This window comes from Pterocles gutturalis, unplaced genomic scaffold, assembly GCF_000699245.1.
Source record: "Pterocles gutturalis isolate BGI_N339 unplaced genomic scaffold, ASM69924v1 scaffold24858, whole genome shotgun sequence".
NCBI lineage: Eukaryota > Metazoa > Chordata > Aves > Pterocliformes > Pteroclidae > Pterocles > Pterocles gutturalis.
This window is the reverse complement of record NW_010126330.1, coordinates 12737-32500: the sequence shown is the minus strand read 5'-3', so window position 1 is coordinate 32500 and position 19764 is coordinate 12737. Positions and strand designations below refer to the sequence as shown.

General features: G+C 35.8%; 1 protein-coding gene across 2 annotated transcripts; it reads left to right on the top strand.

Annotated features, from left to right (window-relative positions):
• The first annotated feature begins 436 nt into the window (after window positions 1–436).
• On the top strand, window positions 437–18962 carry USP16 (ubiquitin specific peptidase 16). Of its 2 annotated transcripts, none has more exons than XM_010078951.1 (17): window positions 437–497; window positions 2943–3121; window positions 3792–3895; window positions 6300–6403; window positions 8234–8412; window positions 9379–9471; window positions 10075–10205; window positions 10589–10676; window positions 11544–11622; window positions 12515–12606; window positions 13356–13419; window positions 14577–14740; window positions 15354–16026; window positions 16698–16792; window positions 18010–18096; window positions 18404–18560; window positions 18669–18962. In XM_010078951.1, exons 1-17 carry the CDS (start codon window positions 437–439, stop codon window positions 18791–18793), a joined length of 2475 nt encoding a protein of 824 aa, XP_010077253.1. In that variant the 3' UTR covers window positions 18794–18962. The 2 variants fall into 2 exon arrangements, with proteins under 2 accessions (XP_010077253.1, XP_010077252.1); XM_010078950.1 differs by having other exon boundaries at window positions 8231–8412.
• The last annotated feature ends 802 nt before the right edge of the window (window positions 18963–19764 follow it).

Genomic DNA, 19764 nt, shown 5'->3' with positions numbered 1-19764 from the left:
ACTTCTTCAAAGATACAACAAATTTGCAGTGAGGAAAACTGAAGTACTGTAATAACAAAAAACGTGAAGATCTAATTGGGACAAACCCACTTCTTTTTCCTAAAATCTCTGTATTGTCAGTTAAAAGGCCACTTTAGTTTCCCATCTTGTTTTTTAGTGCAATGCTTTTGATTTAAAGTTTTAAATAATTTGTTTTTTTATAACTCCCACTGTGATCTTGCCTCTACAACAGTTAAAGTTATGTCATGTTAAATATAATTAATACATTTTTATTTTGAAAATATCAAATTGAAACAAGTTAATCACTCAAGGGACATCTTGGCTGTAGAAATAATTTGTTGTTTAGCAATGAAAAAGTAAAACCAAAATCTAGTTTCTAATTTACTGTTTTTCTTTGCTAGGTCACTGTTCCATGTGAGAAGTACAGACTGCAAAAATGGGAAAGAAACGCATCAAGGGCAAAACTGCGCAGTCTGATGAGCCTTTGGACGTGCTGGGTATGGCTCCTCAGAGAAGTCTGTGGTCCTAGTGTTTGTTTTAGCTTCAAAGACGGCTTGAAAACTCGTTAATACTAGAACACCTTTACACTAGTCACTGGCTTTGAAGTCTCTTTTTATGAAGTGCGGGTTTGTATAATTGAAATTGAAGTCTACGAGGAAACATGTGTGCTGCTACTTTTCTTAGTGTGCTAGAAAGTAATAATCCTGTCTTGAAAAGCAAGAATTATTTTCTGGTTTTCAAGAAATTCAGACACACAGTTCTTTACACAGATCGTATTGAATCGTGTAAATTTCATCAGAATATAGAGTCAGCTGCTAAGCTTGTCATGATAGGTGTAAGTAGCATTTTGCTAATGAAGAATTTGTTGCAGAAGATTCTCACTTCAGCAGAAACATTGTGATTAAAGTATTTCTGTGCAACCGTTTGTCTTTATATGAGCAACTAACTTACTACTGGCCATGGACAGCTCAGCTCTCTAGTTATAATGCTTTCTCATTAAAACCTCTTTCTCTTTCTTGCCTTCTGCTCCTTTAGAGAAAATCCGAAATTGTTAATGTTATCCTTCTAGCTGGATCTTGCTCTTGTGTTGAAATTTTATGTATCTTGTTTACCCTGGTTATTCTAGCTCGTGTTTTTGCTTATGCTGTGTAGCATTCTCTTCTACCATCTTGTCTGCCAGGTCACAGACTGTGTCTTGGCCACCTTTTTTGTTGATCCCCACTGGAGAAACGAGTTGAGCTGTGCTAATTTAGTTGGGAGAGAGAGCACTTACGGTTTTAGAGCCAAGAGGCTGGCCTGTTTATTTTAAATTCAGGCCTGCTCTGCTTTGGTTTCCTGGTTGTCCTGGTCTTCTGTCTCCTATGGCTTTTTAGCTTCTTGTGTCTTTTTTTTTTTTTTTTTTCTGAACTCAAGATCAATGTCTGCTATGACTGTTCCTTGTTTTTCTCAAGCAAAAAAGTTGGTTATGGTGCAATTGCTGATGGCATCTCACTTCTTTGGCTAAAAATAAACTAGCTAACCCTGACAAAGTCCTGTAAAGCCAGAAACATAGACTAAGACTAAGCATTGTGAATAATTCCACTGTGTAGGACCAGCCAATATACAAAAGGTTTATTTAAAAACAACAGTTTTGAAGTTGTAGGTGCATTCTTTAAGCCTTTTTAAAAAACGCAAGCTTAATCTACGTTGCCTGTGTTTGGCTCTTATTGGCTGGCATTTGTACTGTGGTAAAATCTGGGACAGAAACAGAACTGTAGGTACAAAACTTTTTACCAGTTTAAGCCCATGCCAAGAGAAGTTTGCTATCTTGAGGCTGTAATATTGCATATGGTACTCAACAAAGATAGATTCAGAGCTGTTATGCTATCTCAGTAATAAAAATACCTGTGTAGCAAAGGACTTAAGACAGCTGAATTATGTAAACAGCTATGTATTTTTTTTCTCAATAATATTTTCACAAAAAAGGGATTTTTTTAACATACTAGGTACATACAGCATTTTTCTTTTAGAATGGGTTTGTTTACTCTGTGCTTTTTGACTTTTGAGATACTTGACCCTGTATTTGCAGTTACAAATGTCTAAATTTGCAGATAGTGAAGAACTGTAGGCCAATGATGCTAAATGTCTTAGAAATGTACACTGTATTTAAAAAAAAAAAAGAAAAAAGAAGTTAAAGAAGTTAAAATATGTTCCTCATTTTTAATTCGGAAGAACAAATCAGTTTCCATATACATTGTTTGTCAATTGCAGTTTCTCCATACATGACTAAGCTTACAGCCAGCTTCTCTTTGCGCAAGTGTCAGTGTAACCAAGAACCTCAAAAATTAAACAAAAAAGAAATAAGATAATTAAACAGATGGAGTTCCCACCAGGCCCAGAAGATGCAGCACCAAGTAGGGTGTAGCATTGTAGTGTGAAGTGATAATGGTGTAGGGAGGATGATGCTGCCATTCTTATTTTACCATAGTCTGCTCCATAATTGCACTGAGGCAACTCAGCTGTAAGCATGGCCTCCATAATCTCCACTTTTATAGGCCAGACAGGTGCTGCCTTGGTGACTAGGAACCGTGGCAGTGGGCTGTGGCTTCTCCCTGGGGGGTGTGGGAATCATAACGCCACAATAATAGAAGCCCACAGCCTGGCACAGTAGGTAGGTTTGTATCCAAAGGTTTTGTCAAATCCTCTGACTAGATGTAGAGTTGAGTGATCCTTTTTTTTTTTTATTTTATTAGTGCAATAGTTTAGGATGCAGCAACAGTATCCCTGGATTATGAATAGCGGTAACATAGGGTTTCTTTCTGATATGCCTGCTAAATTGTCAGTGTTTCTTTGACTCTAGAAAGGCTATCCGAGCTTCTGGTTTACTGCCTGTGTCTTTGAAGTCTAGAGATGTTTGCATTTGTTATGATACCTACATCCTTCTTGTGCTTTTTATTTTGTAGAACCTGTGTGCAAGCATGTTCGTAAAGGATTGGAACAAGGCCATCTGAAAAAGGCACTGCTGAATGTGGAATGGCATGTTTGTCAGGACTGTAAGGCAGACAATAAGACACAAGAGAAATCTGAGGAGGAGACTGATGAAAGCCCTTCCATATGGTTATGTCTGAAATGTGGCCATAGGGTATCTCTTGTTTTGTTGTTAATTAATCTTAGTATCTTTCAGTGCCTCATAATACAGTGGAACAAGAGAGCTTCTAATTAAATTCTTATATTCTTTCTTTTTTTTTTTTTAATTTTAAATGTGGTGCTACTTAAACAATTTGATGTACTTTAATGTGATAAAAAATGTCTGCTCTTAATTGTAAACGGAGTACTTAGAAGCTTGGCACAAAGGCATTTAGTAGACTTAAGGCTAAAACACCATCTTGAGGACTAATTTTCCTAAAAAGTCCAAATTATTTTGCTAAGAAAAAAAGAACTCTGTTAATACTCCTAATTTGTGATTTTTATCATGTGCTAACATTAGTTTATTGAACTTAGAACTATACTGAAACCAGGACAATGCTGAAGAGGCTTTTGGTTTTGTTCTGTTTCGTTCTTCAAGCTGTTCAAACTGGAATTTGTAAATTAATGTTTGGTCCTCAAGCAACTTTATAGTTATTCTGCACTCAGTAAGTTACTTCTCTCTACAGAAATACATGCCTTGAAGTAGAGACCCATTTGGTCATCCTAATTAGTTTTAACATAATTAATCAGTTTTAATTTTAATGCTTTATTTATACTGTGACTTTATGTATGTTTCATTGATAGTCAACTGGATTTTGTGACACTTCTGATTATCAACATTATAGGGCTGTGGCAGAAATTCTCAAGAACAGCATGCTTTAAAGCATTATACAACGCCGAGATCAGATCCCCATTGTTTGGTTCTCAGTTTGGACAACTGGAGTGTGTGGTGAGTTTGTCAGGCAACAGTTACAAGACATAGCTAGAGGGCAACAGAGACTGGGATATAATCTGTGTTTTCTTTTCTTTGTGCTTTTTAGGACTTATCTCTAGAAATTTATAAAGCATTTCCACACACAAAATTCCCAGCAGTCTTTGCTGAGATTCACTGATTAAATATTACTTGTAAAATTATAGCTAGAAAATTTTCATAATTGAAGTTGAAATTGACCAATGGATAAATGCTGTTAACTTTGTATTTTACTGCTTTTACTTGGTCAGAATACTGATGTGTAGAAACATATGTCGTTATGTAGCTCTAAATCTTAATTTTCAGCCTTGGGAGAAGCTACTTTCTGATGCACAGTTAGTGACAAACTTAATTACTTTCTGTTTCCCAGTAAATATGACTTCTTAATACCATACGTATTGTCAAGAAGCACAAGTGTAGAATTACAAGATGCTACTGGATCAATCAATACAAATTCCATCTCTCTGGTAGTCTTTCCTTCTCCTAAAAGCAATTCTCCTGAAAGGAATATTCTTAAAAGGAATAGCATGTTACTATATAGGGGGAACCTTAATTTTCCAAACTGTGCCTTACATAAAGAGTTTTCATTTTGCTTTGTAACCTTTTTTTAAACTTACTATTTGTCATTATGTTAATTTTATATAACATTATCTCTTTACTTGATCATATTTAACACTCTTATATGCAAAGATCAGTATTTTTGTTGAACTCTAGAATGGAAATGGACATTAATAACATATTACTAATGAACTAGTGAATTTAAGTTTTTAAATTATAATTTTAAAGGCCTTTATTTGCTCTAAAACTTATAGTTTTAAAATCAAAGTTCTTGTGAATGAGAGGAAGTTGTGTAAGCAAGATATTTTGCTTCCTTCTAGACTTTCTTGATTGTACAAAGTTGCGTAAGAAATTAGTCAGAGATTGATATATTGGATAATTTATTGTCATAAATCAAACCTACAGTCAAGAACTGTATTTCACAGTAGACTTAGTACATAAAAGCAAAAGCCTAAAGCCTTTTTGATCAGAATTTGTTAATGCTCTGAATGTATGAATAAATGTCTCTATCATATGCATGCATATGTTGTTGAAGTTGAACTTGAATAGTATCTGTAAATGGTCAAAATAAAATGTTTTGAACATGAAGAGAAAGAGGAGAGTTCTAATTCATTAAGTTCTGCTCTTCTGAGGTTACAAGAAGTGCTATTGTACGTATTTTCAGTACTGGTATGAGTTACCAGTTGCATCTACTTAATGTTTTCCACCCACTGATGAAACAGACATCACTGAAAAAACTTATTTCCAATCCCTTGATTCCTTCAAGGCTTCCTATAAAAATTTTTGGTGGATGAAAGGTTATGATGTTAAAAATTGCCCATGAAAGTAATTATCATTTGTTATTTCAGGAGTGGGAACGCCTATTTTTATAATTAACCAAACAGTAAATATATACTCAGGGGTACAAAGGTTGAACCAGTTTTTTCCAGTGAGACATGAAGAAATGTGAAAATTGCAGCTAATTCCAGGGGTGCTTGACATTTAGGGAAGTTCTTTACTATACACTTCTGCTGCTTTTAATATCAGAAAATCAAGTCTGACTTATGGTAATCCTGAAATCTGCTAAATGCATTTGTGCCTAAGAACTGTAACTGGTATGTTTCAAAGTGCAGAAGTATTTTCATTCACTTCACTACCTTTTGTCACCTCTTCAAAGAGTTGATTGGGCAGAACTACAGAATTGGTACATGCCACTCTCCTTTGGCTGTATGTGTTCTGATGGAATTTTACCTGAGCCTTTGCCACTACAGCTTCTCTGACAGTTTTGTTTAAAACAGATTAGTGGCCTAACCATGCACTTCTTTGCTCGTAAAGAGTCAAATAGATTTATTTCAGCAACAGAAGAGCAAATAAAAGCATGCAGGACTAATGGAGGACACTGATTTGTTTCTTACCCAATTTCAATATGATGAAGTACTTGCTTGGCTGGAATACTCGGAGAATATTCCTCCATGCCATAACATTCGTAAGTCATTTCCTTTACGGCCTGATATCTTAGTTTCTTGATTTTGGCAAAGTTTTCCCTGCATTTATTCTTCTTGCAGACTAGGTTTTTAAGCACATCTTATAAGGGTCTAATTTATATTTGTAAATTGCAACCTCCAGTTACTGAAATAACTTAGTAAAAATATTTTTTTTAAACGCCTTACTTTCTTGATCAGAAATAGATTGAACTCTTCTCTAAGACATCTACATCTTAAAGTAAATCCCATCATTTTATAACTTTGTGTAATTGATTGCATCAAACAAGCAAATTGTTTAGGATTTTTAAACAATAGAAGAAAATAAGATTAATTGTTTTTCTTGGGGGGGGGGGTGGAGACAGGTGCTACATATGCGATAATGAAGTCCCATATAATTCTTCAACCCGACTGGGTCAGACTGTGGATTATGTTAGAAAACAAGTTTGTACTGGCTCATCATGTACAGGTAAGTAACTTTGGTATACATACAGTAAATGAGAAGTTCTCTTTAATGTAGGAGACAGTACTGTAAATCAAGGATGTACACCAAATTGGATTTAACTTTTGAAGCCTCTTATGGTAAACTAAAAAGCTAATTTCTTCTCCCTTTTAAAAAAAATTATTAGAATTCTGATAGCATAAGTAACATTCTAGCCTGTGGACCTAGTTGGACCAGGATTTTGGTCAGTGTCCACTAAATTTTTACGGACCAGAAATATAGGAATAGAAGGAAAAAAATTGCAATTTGACTGTGACTTTTTTTTTAAGTGTGACGTTCGGTTATTCTGTGAGTGAGAAATTTACTTTCAGTGCTTAGAAGTGCTGTGTTTATTAATCAGTGTTGCTCAGTCTGTCTTGAGATCTGAAGGAAAATTGTAATTGGTTAAGGATAATTTGAATTGATTTTTTTTTTAAAGTATTTTTGTAGATATTTGTGGATATATCAGCTGGAATGACTAAGTTTCCAGCACATTTCCTAATGGAAGGAGTACACAAGAGGATTTGTCTGCTAGGTCTTGCACATTTAGTATAGGTAGCTGCAGTGCATTCGTAATAGCATGTTGAGTGTGCAGTCTGTTTGCAAAACATGGTTGTTTAAAAGGAAACAAACCCAGCAAAACTGCCCAGTTTCCACAATGGCAGAACTGTTTTTGTACGAGGTATTTCCACTAGAAAACTTAGAAATGTCTGCATATAAAAATAAATGCTATGACTTGTGGCTGTCAAAAATTCTAACACATCCTATGCTTGAGTGAAGTCATAGCCCCCTTGGGAAATAGATCACAACCATCCAGCAATGCCAAGTGACTGTCTCTGAATATTTGTTCAGGAGGCAGCTGAGGTTTTCTCACAGGGACCAGAACCTTTGAGTGGTTTTGGTCAGTCTTTCCCAGATATGTAATTTCTCTTTATCTATTATTTGAACTTCGTATTGGTTGCCAACATTTTCTTCCTAGGTTTGAACTGGAAAACAGATGAATACCTGTGCACAGTTGTTGCCTGTTTCAGGTCTTTCATCTGTTGTTGTCCATCCATGGGTTTCTTGTCCATCTGCAGAGATTGTGTTGTCCCTTCTCCTTGCTTTCTCTGAGTTGGCATTACGTTCTTTTAAAGTTAATCTTGTCTCACAGCCCTGTTTATAAGAAACCTGATCAATAATAGACTGTGAAACTGGCAGAACCAGTGTGAGTGTTATTCTGAAAATCATGTGGAATTCCCTTGTGGTTTTGTTAAACAGGTCATTGAAATGTTGAGCTGTACACCTAAGGGATTTTGGGGAAAATATCTTTGTTTTGAAGAATATGAACCTTCCTGTTTCATCTGTTTAGGTTCATGAAATTAGCGCAAGAATGCTTTGACAGTGGGATGCCTGTGCATCTCATTTCAGATAATAGTGCCATGTCAAAAGGAATATTATCTCAGATGTCATCTTGCTGGATGTTGTATAAAGCCCTAACAGGAGTGAAATTTCTGATAACACATGCAGAGTTTCAGAGATTGTTGGCATGAATGGCTTGTGTGACGAGTGTCATGTTTAAATTGCATGCTGATCTGAAATGGCATTTCAGGGGTTTCTTTTTTGTTGTTGGTTGGTTTGTTTTGTTTCATTTTTAACTCTTGATACTTAGACAGTTTAAGGACCTAAACCAGTAGCATTACATTTACACAGTTACAGGATTAACTGTCATATGTTTTAAGTTTTAAACATCGTAGATTGCTGCTTCTAGTAACTTTTTCCTAGCCCATTCCCTGTTACTGCATTAATATGTGGTATGTTTTTTTATTATTTCAGTAGAAAAACAACAAGAGAACAAAGAATTTGAAAATAAAAAAGTAGAAAAAGACAGCAAAAATGAGCAAGAAAAAGAAGTTGCACTTAAAGAAGAGAATTGTCATTCAAGTACTAACTCGGAAGTGACTGTGAAAGGACTTAGTAACTTGGGGAATACCTGTTTCTTTAATGCAGTGATGCAGGTACCGTACTTATTGCTGCTTTTAAAAAATTGAATATCAAAAAAAAAAACTGCCTACAACAACCCTGCCCCCAGTATTTTACGATGACACAATTAGAATGTGATTTTTATCTGCCAAGAATGATGGGTTCTTTCTAAAAATAGTGTGTTGGCCCAGACAAATATGAAGAAACGGAGCTGCGGGTTCAGACTTGCTCTAAGGGAAAAATACAACCAACTGCCTTGTCTTTGAGGGACAGCATCTTTTGCTGATGTAGATTAGGCGTGCGAACTTCCTAGTTTAGTAAATATAGAATAGTCTGGCACATCACCCTTGCTGGCCTCTTAGAATATCAGAGATTAATACCCAAAGACTGTGGGTGTTTATTGAAGCAAAAATGTCTCTCTCAGCAACAGGAAATCAAATAAAAGTAAATATTAACATGATGAGTGTATTGCATTGCTGTCTTGTGTGTCTTACTCAGCTAAAAAGTGTTTGGATAGAATAAACTTGCACTTTCGTGTGTATTGAAACTCACATGTAATCTTGTGCTCTTTGGCTCCTGATACTGAAGCTTTACTTAAACAAAATTCCCACTGTACTTGCAGGTTTTCGTAGTGTTTGATTTTTGATTATTTTTTAACGTTTTAAACCAAGCAGATATGCACACTGCATTTTACCTTTTGATTTTAGAAACATAGACTGTAAAAAGATCAGTCTGTAGAAGAATAGCACATTTAGGGTTTCTGCCATCTAAAGTAGTATATATAGAGGACACTTGGAAGTCCCGTTAGCTGTATGGAATGTACCTTTAACTGTTAAATACTGTTAGAATTTCTAGAGTGGTAGTTACCACTCTAGTTCTGTGTTTGGGAAAAATAAATTGCTGCTACTCTGGTTGGTACAAACTCCATGACCAATGCAGCTTAGCTACCCTTCCTCTTGCTCCACAGTTGCCAATTTTTTTCTTTCTTTTATTTTCGACAGAATTTATCACAAACTCCAGTCCTGAGGGAGCTGCTTAAAGAAGCTAAAATGCCTGGCACAACAGTTAAAATTGAGTCACCTGAGTTATCCGTGGTATGTATGCTTCAACCTCCATAGTGTTTCTCCCCACCCTTCCAATCTGTTAAAGAAACAAGCAGTACTTGATTTAAAGCTGTTTCAGCTAAATACTAACAAGATTAAGATGTAGAATCAGTGGAAACTTCACCATTGACATCCATAAAGTTGCTTTTGAAGTAGGCAGAGGACTTTCATTCAAAGTGAAAGTGCAGTGATTCAGTACTCTAACTGTTAGATGTCATCAAAGGAGTAATTACGTTATTAATGATAACTTAAATAATGCACCTGTCATTACAGTTAGGGATTTGGATGGGAAAGAAGGGTTGTGCATTTTAAGAAATTGTACTTTTTTTCCTAATAAGAGCAAGAAATCCGGAGTTGCAACTAAGCAATAAATGCTTAATGATTCTTAAGCCCAGTATTTTGGTATCACCTCATGAGAAACCAAATGTTGAATATTTTTGTCAAGGGTACTTATTGCCATTTTGTAATTTTTTTGTATTCTACTTTGTAATAATGTTTTCAAGAACTTAAGTGTTTAGATAAGGAAAAACTTACTCCAGAACGATCTGTCGCCAGACTAAGGCAAAACGATTTTGTTGCTTTTGTTTAAAACAGGAACCTCAGTTGATAAAACTAGATCAGCCAGGTCCTTTGACATTAGCCATGTATCAGTTCCTGACAGAAATGCAAGAGACAAAAAAAGGGGTCATCACTCCTAAGGAACTTTTTGCTCAGGTTTGTAAAAAGTGAGTATCTGTACAATTGCATGTCATAGTGAGTATGAAAAAACTTTGTTAGTTGTTTAAAAAGAAGGTCAGTTTTCTCCGTTTTTTTTTTCCTTGAGCTCACATCACAAATTATACAATAACATTTGTATAATATTTAACAACAAGTATTGAAAGAAGAGGATAAAGAGCAAAATACGAATGAATAGAAGTAAAATGAAAGAAATTCAGTGACATATTCCGATTAGCTAGCTTCATATACTTAGAAAACACCATATGTAGACACTTGTTTTTATATACATATGTGCTTGAGACTTTGTCCTTTTGTACCTTCTATGAATTGTTTTTACTTTGTCTATCTCTTAATTTCAGTTATACTTTACAATTATTATTTCATTTAACAGAGCAATACGATTTAAATGTTATCAGCAGCAAGACAGTCATGAATTGCTTCGTTACTTACTTGATGGAATGAGAGCAGAAGAAATCCAAGTGAGTGCTAATTTCATAGTTGTACCTTTCTTCTTCATACCCCAGACCAATAGTTTCTCTTCTGCTGCGGGGAGAAAGAACGGTCTTTCTGAGAGAAATCAACCTCTTTAGAGTAGTTTGTGCTGCCCATAGCACTTACGTGAAGCAGATTATAGGCAGAGCTGTAGAACTGATCAACCTCTAAGCAGTGGGGTGTGAAGGAGCGACCATGGGTATCAATATTTTCATTTAACAAAACTATTCAAAGAAAGAAGTTTGTTTGTGGCCTATATCTCTTACATATATTGCACACATTGTTTAATTTTCTAAGGTAATGATATTTTCTGCTTTTTTGGAAAGCAGTGTAGTGGTTATTCTCTTTGCTCATCTAATAAAACTAAGTAGAAACATTCAGTTTTGCTTGCTCTAAAGGTCTTTTGTTAATCAACACTTCTAATACAGATGTCTGTTGTCCTTCAGAAATAGATTGACTTGTCTAAAACTTCTACAGAAAAAGTGGGTTTGGAATATGTGTACTCACCCTAAATAATGTCCTTTTGTCTTAATTTCTGAAATGCCTGAAAGTTTACTTGTGGAAATTTTTTTTTTTTTTGCCAGTTTTATTTGAGAAAGTATTTAATCCTTAGACTGATTTTCTTATATACTAATTGCAAAATTATGGTTGCAAGCTTGCTTCTTGGTTGGTTATTTGTTTAATATCCTCAGGAACCATTGAGTGTCTCTACAGGCATTTGTGTTGTTTGCATAGATTCTCTTAATTGGTGAAGATTAGACTTTTTCCTCCGTCTGAAACATTTTGTAAAATGAACGTGTTAACTGAATCAGTTTAGGAAATTTTACAGTTTGTATTTGTTTTGAAAATTTCAGCAAATAAGTGTTGGAATACTGAAGACGCTGACTGACTCTAACAAACAAAATGAAGAAGAACTTAAAAAGAAAATTAAAGGTAAAATACATGTTACTGATGTTATGATAATCTAGAATCTTCTTTTTCACTGAAGTAAACCCAATAACACTAATAGTATCAACTAAAAGATATATGTTTAATTGTACAACTTTATGCCATCTCTTGAATATGCATATATCTAGAATATAAGCCTCAGTAGTGTCAGTCTATATAAATGTCTTACTGAACTTGGTGGCATTTCCTTCTTAACAGTGTAAGAGAGAGCTGAATCTGCAGACATTGTATGTTAAAATATGTTTGTGTAGTGTTTAATCATTCAAATATTATGTAAGAAAATATCAGCACATGAATGTAATGATTTATTCAGTCCTAGTCCTAATAGTCCATTGTTACTTAACAGTGGTATGAAAAAAACCAAACTATGAACAGAATAATTTTTAAACTTTTCAATGTGACATAGGTTAGAAGATGAAGAGCAAGTTTAAATTCAGACCACATGCTACACTGAAAATAGGACTTGAGGAAATTGGTTTGTTCATAGGGTAGCTGTACAGAAAAAAGTTGGCACTTGTTTTTTAGGTTGAAAGATTTGTTTTTAGTTAAGTCCTGAGAGAAAACAGGAACTCTTACTGGGATGCAGTACTTTTGAGAAAACAGTGAAGTGCATTTGAGTTGAGAAAGTGGTAAAGGTGTTGGTTCAGTTGAGCTATCTTCTGCAAATGTTTTTTTGCCCCCATTTGTTTGATACACAGAAGAATCTTAATTTAAGAATCTTGCTGCACTTCCTGAGGAAACTGGAACAGGCAACACGTTCCATCAGCCATCTTGCATACTGTATTCTCTTTTTTATTTGGTATGCTGTAACAAAATTGGTTGCCAGTATATTATAAATAATATTATTAACTTTACTGTATACTTGGTCAATTCACAGAATATGAAAAGAAAAAGGGAATACAAAGTTTTGTAGATCGAATCTTTGGTGGAGAATTAACCAGTACAATTATGTGTGAGGAATGCAGAACTGTAAGTAAACTGCCTGCTCTGAATAGCTTAGAGTATAATTTTATATGATCTGCAGGAGAACCCCAAAGTAACTATATGTAGAAATAAGTGAAATCGGAGAGGTTTGCTTCAATTAATACACTTCTAAGAGCTGACTAGCTGCGTGCTTTTCAAAGAGGGACATGGTTTGGCTGGTATCTTTCTTCCCAAGTTCCTTTCAAAAGCCTTCCAGAAAAAGAGGTCAGCAATAGCAAGGTGCCTTAGCCAGAAGAATTCGCTCTCAGATTCCTAGTAAACAACTTCGTGGTGCAAATTGTAGAGTGAATTAATTGTTCTGAACAATTACTGCCCAGGGGGCTTTTCCTTTTCCATCAGATGATCAGGTCTTTCCATTTCCCACACTGAAATGACCATGGATTGCCAGAATAGTTAAGCAAGGGTGCATTATCCCAATAGTGCCTTCTGAGAATTAAGTAATTAAGAGTATTAGTAAGTGGGCTAGATTAATGTCCTGATTGCAGGTATCAATCTCATAGGGCCTAAGTTGGGTTCTCACATTTTAGGCCACTAGAAAACTGAAATTTGTAGAAGTATTTATTGCTTGTTTCTGTGGTAATATGACGTGGATAGTTGTTTGTGAAGGTAGATGAGCTGTTTTTCACATTTGTATGCATTGATTGCAAACAAGTCTACATACAAATAAGCTTATTGACAGCAAGCCAGCCACTTCCAAACAAAATTAAATTGGACTCTTGAATATTCATTTAAAGGTATCCTTGGTCCATGAGTCTTTCCTTGATTTGTCGCTTCCTGTACTAGATGATCAGGTAAGAAGTTATGCTTGCTTTTGTGCTTATGTATGTGCTTGCTTTTTGGCTTAGTTTTTGTTTGCTTATATAAAAGCAGCTTTATTATGTAATTATTAGGTAATGAATTTATGCATCTGGTTAAATGTCTCATTTGAAAGTTAAAATTATAAATTTGCCCAGAAAGACAGGGAATAAGATTTTCCTGAGAGTCATTTTTGTAAATTGTGGCTCATAAATTGTCTCTGGAAACTCACCGATAGTCTGTTAATGATCTTGCTGCTGTGTCAGTTAATGTTTCTAATGTAGAGATTGGCTTAGGGAATAATTAATATGTTCCAATGTTGTCTCACTGTTGTAGAAGACTGAGTTGCAAAGAACGGTATTTCCCAATTCATCTTCACTGTGGTAAAACTGAACTAAATTGCATGACAGTGATGGATGCCTGGTGGTTGCTTGAATGCTTTTTTTTAAAAAAAAAAAAATTTCATCCATTTTTCTGCACTTATTGATGAGAAATATTTTTGCACTATTCGCGTTACTGAATAAAGTTTGGTAGGGTAGTATGTGAATACTTATTTGATCAATATTGGTTTGTTTGATCAATGTCTAGACACTCAAAATACTTGATTTGCTTTGTGTTTCATATTGATAATCTGTGTATGTAATATTTCAGATTTGTTATGTAGCATGGTTCACACAAACAAATGAGTAAATGTTAAGATGAACCCCCTCCCTGGCCAAAGGGATCATGTCTTCTGCAGTGAACAAATTTCATTTTAGCAGAGCAAATAAATTCTGTGGCAGGCAGTTCAACTGCAAATGTCTCCCCTTGTGTAAAATGTTACTCTGCAGTGCATTTAATGAGATTCACATCTGTTAGAGCCAAAGGTAATGTTGCCTCTTTACAGGTTCAGAATTTGTCCTTTGATAGCCTTAGTTTTTCATACTGTTTCATTCCGCGAGTCATTGTTTCACTTGGACTCCCTCTGGAGTAAGACACCTCTTCAGTAAACGTCAGGGTGGCATAAATGAGTTAGTTGTATTCTGTAGTGACTAGAATGTTACATCTTGAGCTGAAAACTCAAATAACATTTCATCCTTACAGTTTTCTTTGGAATACTGTTTTGTTATTCAGGACAGTAATATCTGGTTCTTTTGTGGCTTTTTGTTTTTTGTAGAAAGTAAAAATTACAAGTGAGAGAAACATTAAAAAAACCAAAGAAAAGGAATCTGAAGATGAAGAGGATCAAAACAATGACTGTTATCTTAAGCAGAGAGATGAGCCCCCTGGTACAAGTAAGCACCTTCAGAAAAAAGCAAAGAAACAGGCCAAAAAACAAGCCAAGGTTCGTTTTGATAAGTAATTAACTTTTATTAATGAAGTGCTTGCAACTTCTGGTAAAACAAATTATTTTTGCTTCCTCAGTTTAGAGGAAGGAGGAGACAGCTTAGAATTTCTCCTCACTCGAATGCACAACTGAAAAGACCAATTGTATCTGCGTCTTTGTAATTAAGAAGTTACATGTTCTGTTAAGAGTTGCTGTGCTAGGAATAAGCTAATATCCAGAGAAATGTGGATTTTATGTTGCCTGTCTGAAGCAGCATTAATTTGTATCAGATAGCTGTTCTCCAGTTATTGATCACAAGAATATTCACAGAACTTTAGAATACAGACATAAGAAAGGATCAGGAAGATATAAAGGGAATCATTAGTTCTATTTTGGAGATACTGTGTAACAAGGAGCAGTGGCAGCTACATCTGAGTGAGGAAAAATTTGGTATTGGTTGAATTGATCACTTGTGATCACTACATCATAGATTATTTTTCCTCCTTCCTTGCCCTTCTCATCTATGGCATGCTACCAAAATTTTGATAAAAAACTGTTAAGAAATGCTAAATGTCATTTAAGCTTGATTTGGTTTTTGTGGTTTTTGTATATTATGTTTTCCAATTTGCAGAGCCAGCGCCGCCAGCAAAAACTTCAAGGAAAGGTGCTTCACTTGACAGGTATCTGTGCAACTGAACAGTCAGAAAACGATGTCGAGTATAACCAAGAATCAGATGCAGAAATTAACTCTGAAACTCCTGATGTGAAGCAAGAAGAATCATCCTCAAATGATTGCAAAGACAAGTGCTTAACTCCAAAAGACTTGAATATACAGGGAAATAGCACAGAAGTTCAGAGCGTGCATGAAAATACAGGAAAGCCAGAACAGGAGTGTGTAGAACATGAATCTCTCATGGATGTCCCTATGGAAGACTTAGATTCTCCTATAAAGTTTGTCAATGGCCTTGACAACTTATCTTCGAAAGATGAGGATGATGAAAAAGAAGATGAGGAAGAGCTTGCTACTGACTTTTCGAAACTACACTTGGATGACAATGCTGAATCTGATACGAGTACCTTAGATGACCGTCGAACGGTTTCCATTAAGACGTGTGAAGTATCGACTGAAGATCCTGAAACAGCATTTTGTACTCTTGCAAACAGAGAAGATCTGAACCTGGAAGAAGGTTCAATCTATCACTGTTTGTATCAATTTACCCGTAATGAAAAACTTACTGAGACCAATAAACTACTCTGTGATGTATGTACACAAAGACATTATGGACCAAAGAACAACATAAAAAGTATGAAAAACTGCCTTTTAAAAGATGAGTGGGTTGGGGGGGATATGTCCCTAAAGTGGTATTTGTATAACTTTAACTTGGATCAGTTAAACTAGTATTTAGTGGGTAGGTTGTGAGAACCTCTTTCATGCAGATTAGTACAAGTAAGTTCTTAATTGAGCAGAATAGTAGGCTCACAAGGTTGGGTACAGAATACTACAGAGCTGAAAAAGAAAAATGAGCAAAGGCAAGTGGGGTTGGGGGGAGGGAAAGGGCATTTCAACCTAAAAATTCATGGTGTGGATGAATGTAGGAAGCACCTGTTTATCAGGAGACTTTTCTGTTCTTTCCTCAAATGTGAAAATTCTGCTGTGACAGTCACAGGGAAGTCATGTTGGTGTTTGCTGAAAAGACCAATGAACGCTGCATGCAACTGCTGGTTATGAGAGTAGTAGAGAAGAAGCAAGAATTCATCCCGCTTTTGCTGTCACTGCTCAGACGTGGTGTGAGTGGTTACTTTTGTGAGATAGGATCTGCAAGGTGGCAGCTGTTGTACAGTTCATCATTTAACATGATGTTCCGTTTCTCAGATGTTGTAGTAGATGACATTATGACAGTCTAAATAGTGAAAATAAATTCTTGCTGTAACGTTTGTTTAGATGTTAATCATTGGCAGCTTTTCTTTTGTGCAGGTGAAAAGAAGTATGTTTATACAAATGCCAAAAAACAGATGCTAATCTCTCTTGCTCCTCCAATTTTAACTCTTCACTTAAAGAGGTTTCAACAGGTAAGTAGTAGGCTGATATTGTAAAAATGTGTATGTATATAGTATCAGTTTGTATATGTATATATGCGCATAGTACTAGCTTAACTTAGAACCAATGTTAGCGTATTTTCATTCCCTATAAGCCTGTGTTTGGGTGTTTTTTTTCCCCAAGGTTTGGAAAGCATTGGTGGGCAGCATTGGTTTTTGTGGTCTTTGAGGAGTTGGGGTGTGTTTTCCTGAAAGAATCTTCCACTAGTTATCTGGAAAACACTGTTTTGTAAGCTTATTTGCAATATATTCCCTCACTATTTTTATTGCTTACTATGTTAAGAGGTATCTTAGTATTAATTGTTTCCTGCCACTGCAGCAGTTCATGGACTCTTACCCTTCAGTACATATAGAAGAGGATCCCTTACTAAATGAATGTAACAAAAAGGTCATCAGAATTGGAAAAGAGAGGATTCTGAGCCTTAATGAGGGAGTAGGGGGTGGGAAGGGATGAATGGAAAGCAATACAATGTCTTACTTACAACACCCAAGTAAAGTGCTTTACCTTTTTTCCAAGTTGTAGGAAAATTTTTAATTCAGGGCTTTAGCTTTTCAAGAAAGAAAGAGGAAAGACATAGCCTTGGGGGAGAGAGTATTGCCTCTTCTAAATTTAAAGCTCTTTGGTATTTTGGTCAAAATACTTGAAAAATAAGGGAGATGACTTTAACTAGATGAAAAACAATTTCACAGAGAAAATGGGATTGTGTAGCCTGTTCCAAGAGACTGTAACATGATTAAGGAAATAACGTCATCTTCTCCTATTGTTTTTCCAGTTTGATACTGGAAGATTATTTGAATAAAGTAAGTTACCTCAGTTTTGACAATATAAAATTAGATCCTCAGGCATACTACAGTATCTCAGAATCAAGAGGTGTCCTCATAGTTACATAGGTACATTAGAGCTGATTCTTTTTCCACTTTTGCTACTGTTAAGTTACCGTAAGAGTGAGCTGAAGAGCCATCTTAACTTGTGTTCCAGTGCAGCATGTGAGGGTGAGGAGGTAATGCTGGAAAACCTTGGGCATTGGAGAAAAAAAACACCCCTCAGTGTTGCATTTTCCCAGTTTTGTTTAATATAAAACTAATTTTGTATTTTTGAAACTTGAACCTGAAACATTTAGTAACTAAGCATGGTTTTAATATGCTACCTTTTTAACAATGTGGGGTTTCCTCTACTTTATCTGTTTAAGGCTGGATTTAATCTACGAAAGGTTAACAGGCATATCAAGTTTCCAGAAGTGATAGACTTGGCTCCTTTCTGTACAGCTAAATGTAAAGTAAGTGGGAAAACAATGAGATTCTCCTTTCCCATGTTCAGATGTGCTTTCACAATTCAGCTGCGTAGCAGAATCTGTGCAGAACGCTTGTCAAGATTCAGTTATTTTGTGTGCTAATACAGGATAACTTGCAAGTGCAACTTGTACTTGTCAGTGTACTTCTGCTGATTGTAGCTCTAGAGCTTGCATGAATGTGTAATGACCAGCTTCCCTTTTGTCAGCAAACAAAGTGAAACAAAGAGTTTACATTCTAGTCTTGTTTAAAATCCAGTACCTGACTGATGTACCTGAATTTCTTCTTTGATAGAACGTGGCTGAAGGGAATACAAAAGTATTGTACTCTCTCTATGGAGTTGTTGAACATAGTGGAACAATGAGGTCTGGGCACTACACTGCTTATGCTAAGATGAGAAGTATGAACAACCACCTCTCTGATCTTGTCCTCCGAGGACAATCTCCTCAAGGTAAATAATTAGAAATATTTTACAAATTATTTCTTACTGCAGAACAATAACGATTGATTGCTTCAATTGTTTGTAATAACTTTTACTCCTAAATTCTTCCTTCCACAGCTTTAGAAACTGAACCAGTAAAAGGGCAGTGGTTCCACATCAGTGATACCCGTGTACAAGCTGTGTCTACATCAAAAGTGCTGAGCTCGCAAGCCTATCTCCTGTTCTATGAGCGACTGCTCTAGCTCCTCTGAGAAGCCTTCTTGTATGTGCAGCCATCTTCAATTAGTCTGAAAGGAGGCAAAGACTTGCAAACCATGTCGTTAACATGTTTGATCTACTGTATAGAACTGCAGGAATATACTTTATGCTTCTTAGACACACTGACAAGTGGTTAACTTATACTTTTTCCAGTGTTTTCACTACTTTTAAATAAAAGATTTTTCAAAACTAAGCTTTGAGCTTCTATTGAGTAATTTGTGTTGGTACAGACAAGCACCTACTACTTTTATATGTATCGGACTTGCAGGAAACTTAGTCAGCATCTTTTAAAGGGACTGACTGTAATTTTGAACTATAGTTATCTCAGCTATCATCTGTTCCATATGTATTTTAGAACTGGGTTCCAAGCATAAGAAACTGTTTCTTCCTACACCAATTCAGCATCAGCTCTCTTTCCGCTGTTGGTTTATGTCCAAGAGAGGAGCCCTCAGTTTGCAAACTCTCTAGTAATTCTTTTGCAGGGGAACCTTATGCTGGTGTTTTGGCAAGGCTGAGAGCTCACATCTCTCTTGCTTTTGCTAGTCACTCTTGCTTAGTCTTTCTGCACTGGAGCAATGAATAGTCCTGCAATTACTTGTAACTTTAAATTTCTCCACAGGCTAGGCTTCACATTGGGTTTCACAAAAATATCTTGGCTTCTCCATGCTAGAGCAGCAGCTGCTTACATTCAGTGCATTTTTCACAAACACCTTACTAAGAAAATGGGTGTGTTATGTCTTCTTATTACAACAGTAATCAACAGTAGCACTTGTGCAGCTGACTAGATCAGTATGCCAATCCTTCTGAAAACTTGCTGAGTTTATTTTTCAGCCACACCAGCAACCAACTATGAAGTGAGCACTAGCATAGCTGTTGTATGGCAGCCTTATTTAGTCATAAGATAGTTCCAGGCTTGATTTAGCCTTCCACTCCCTTCTGGCTGTGAACTAGAGTA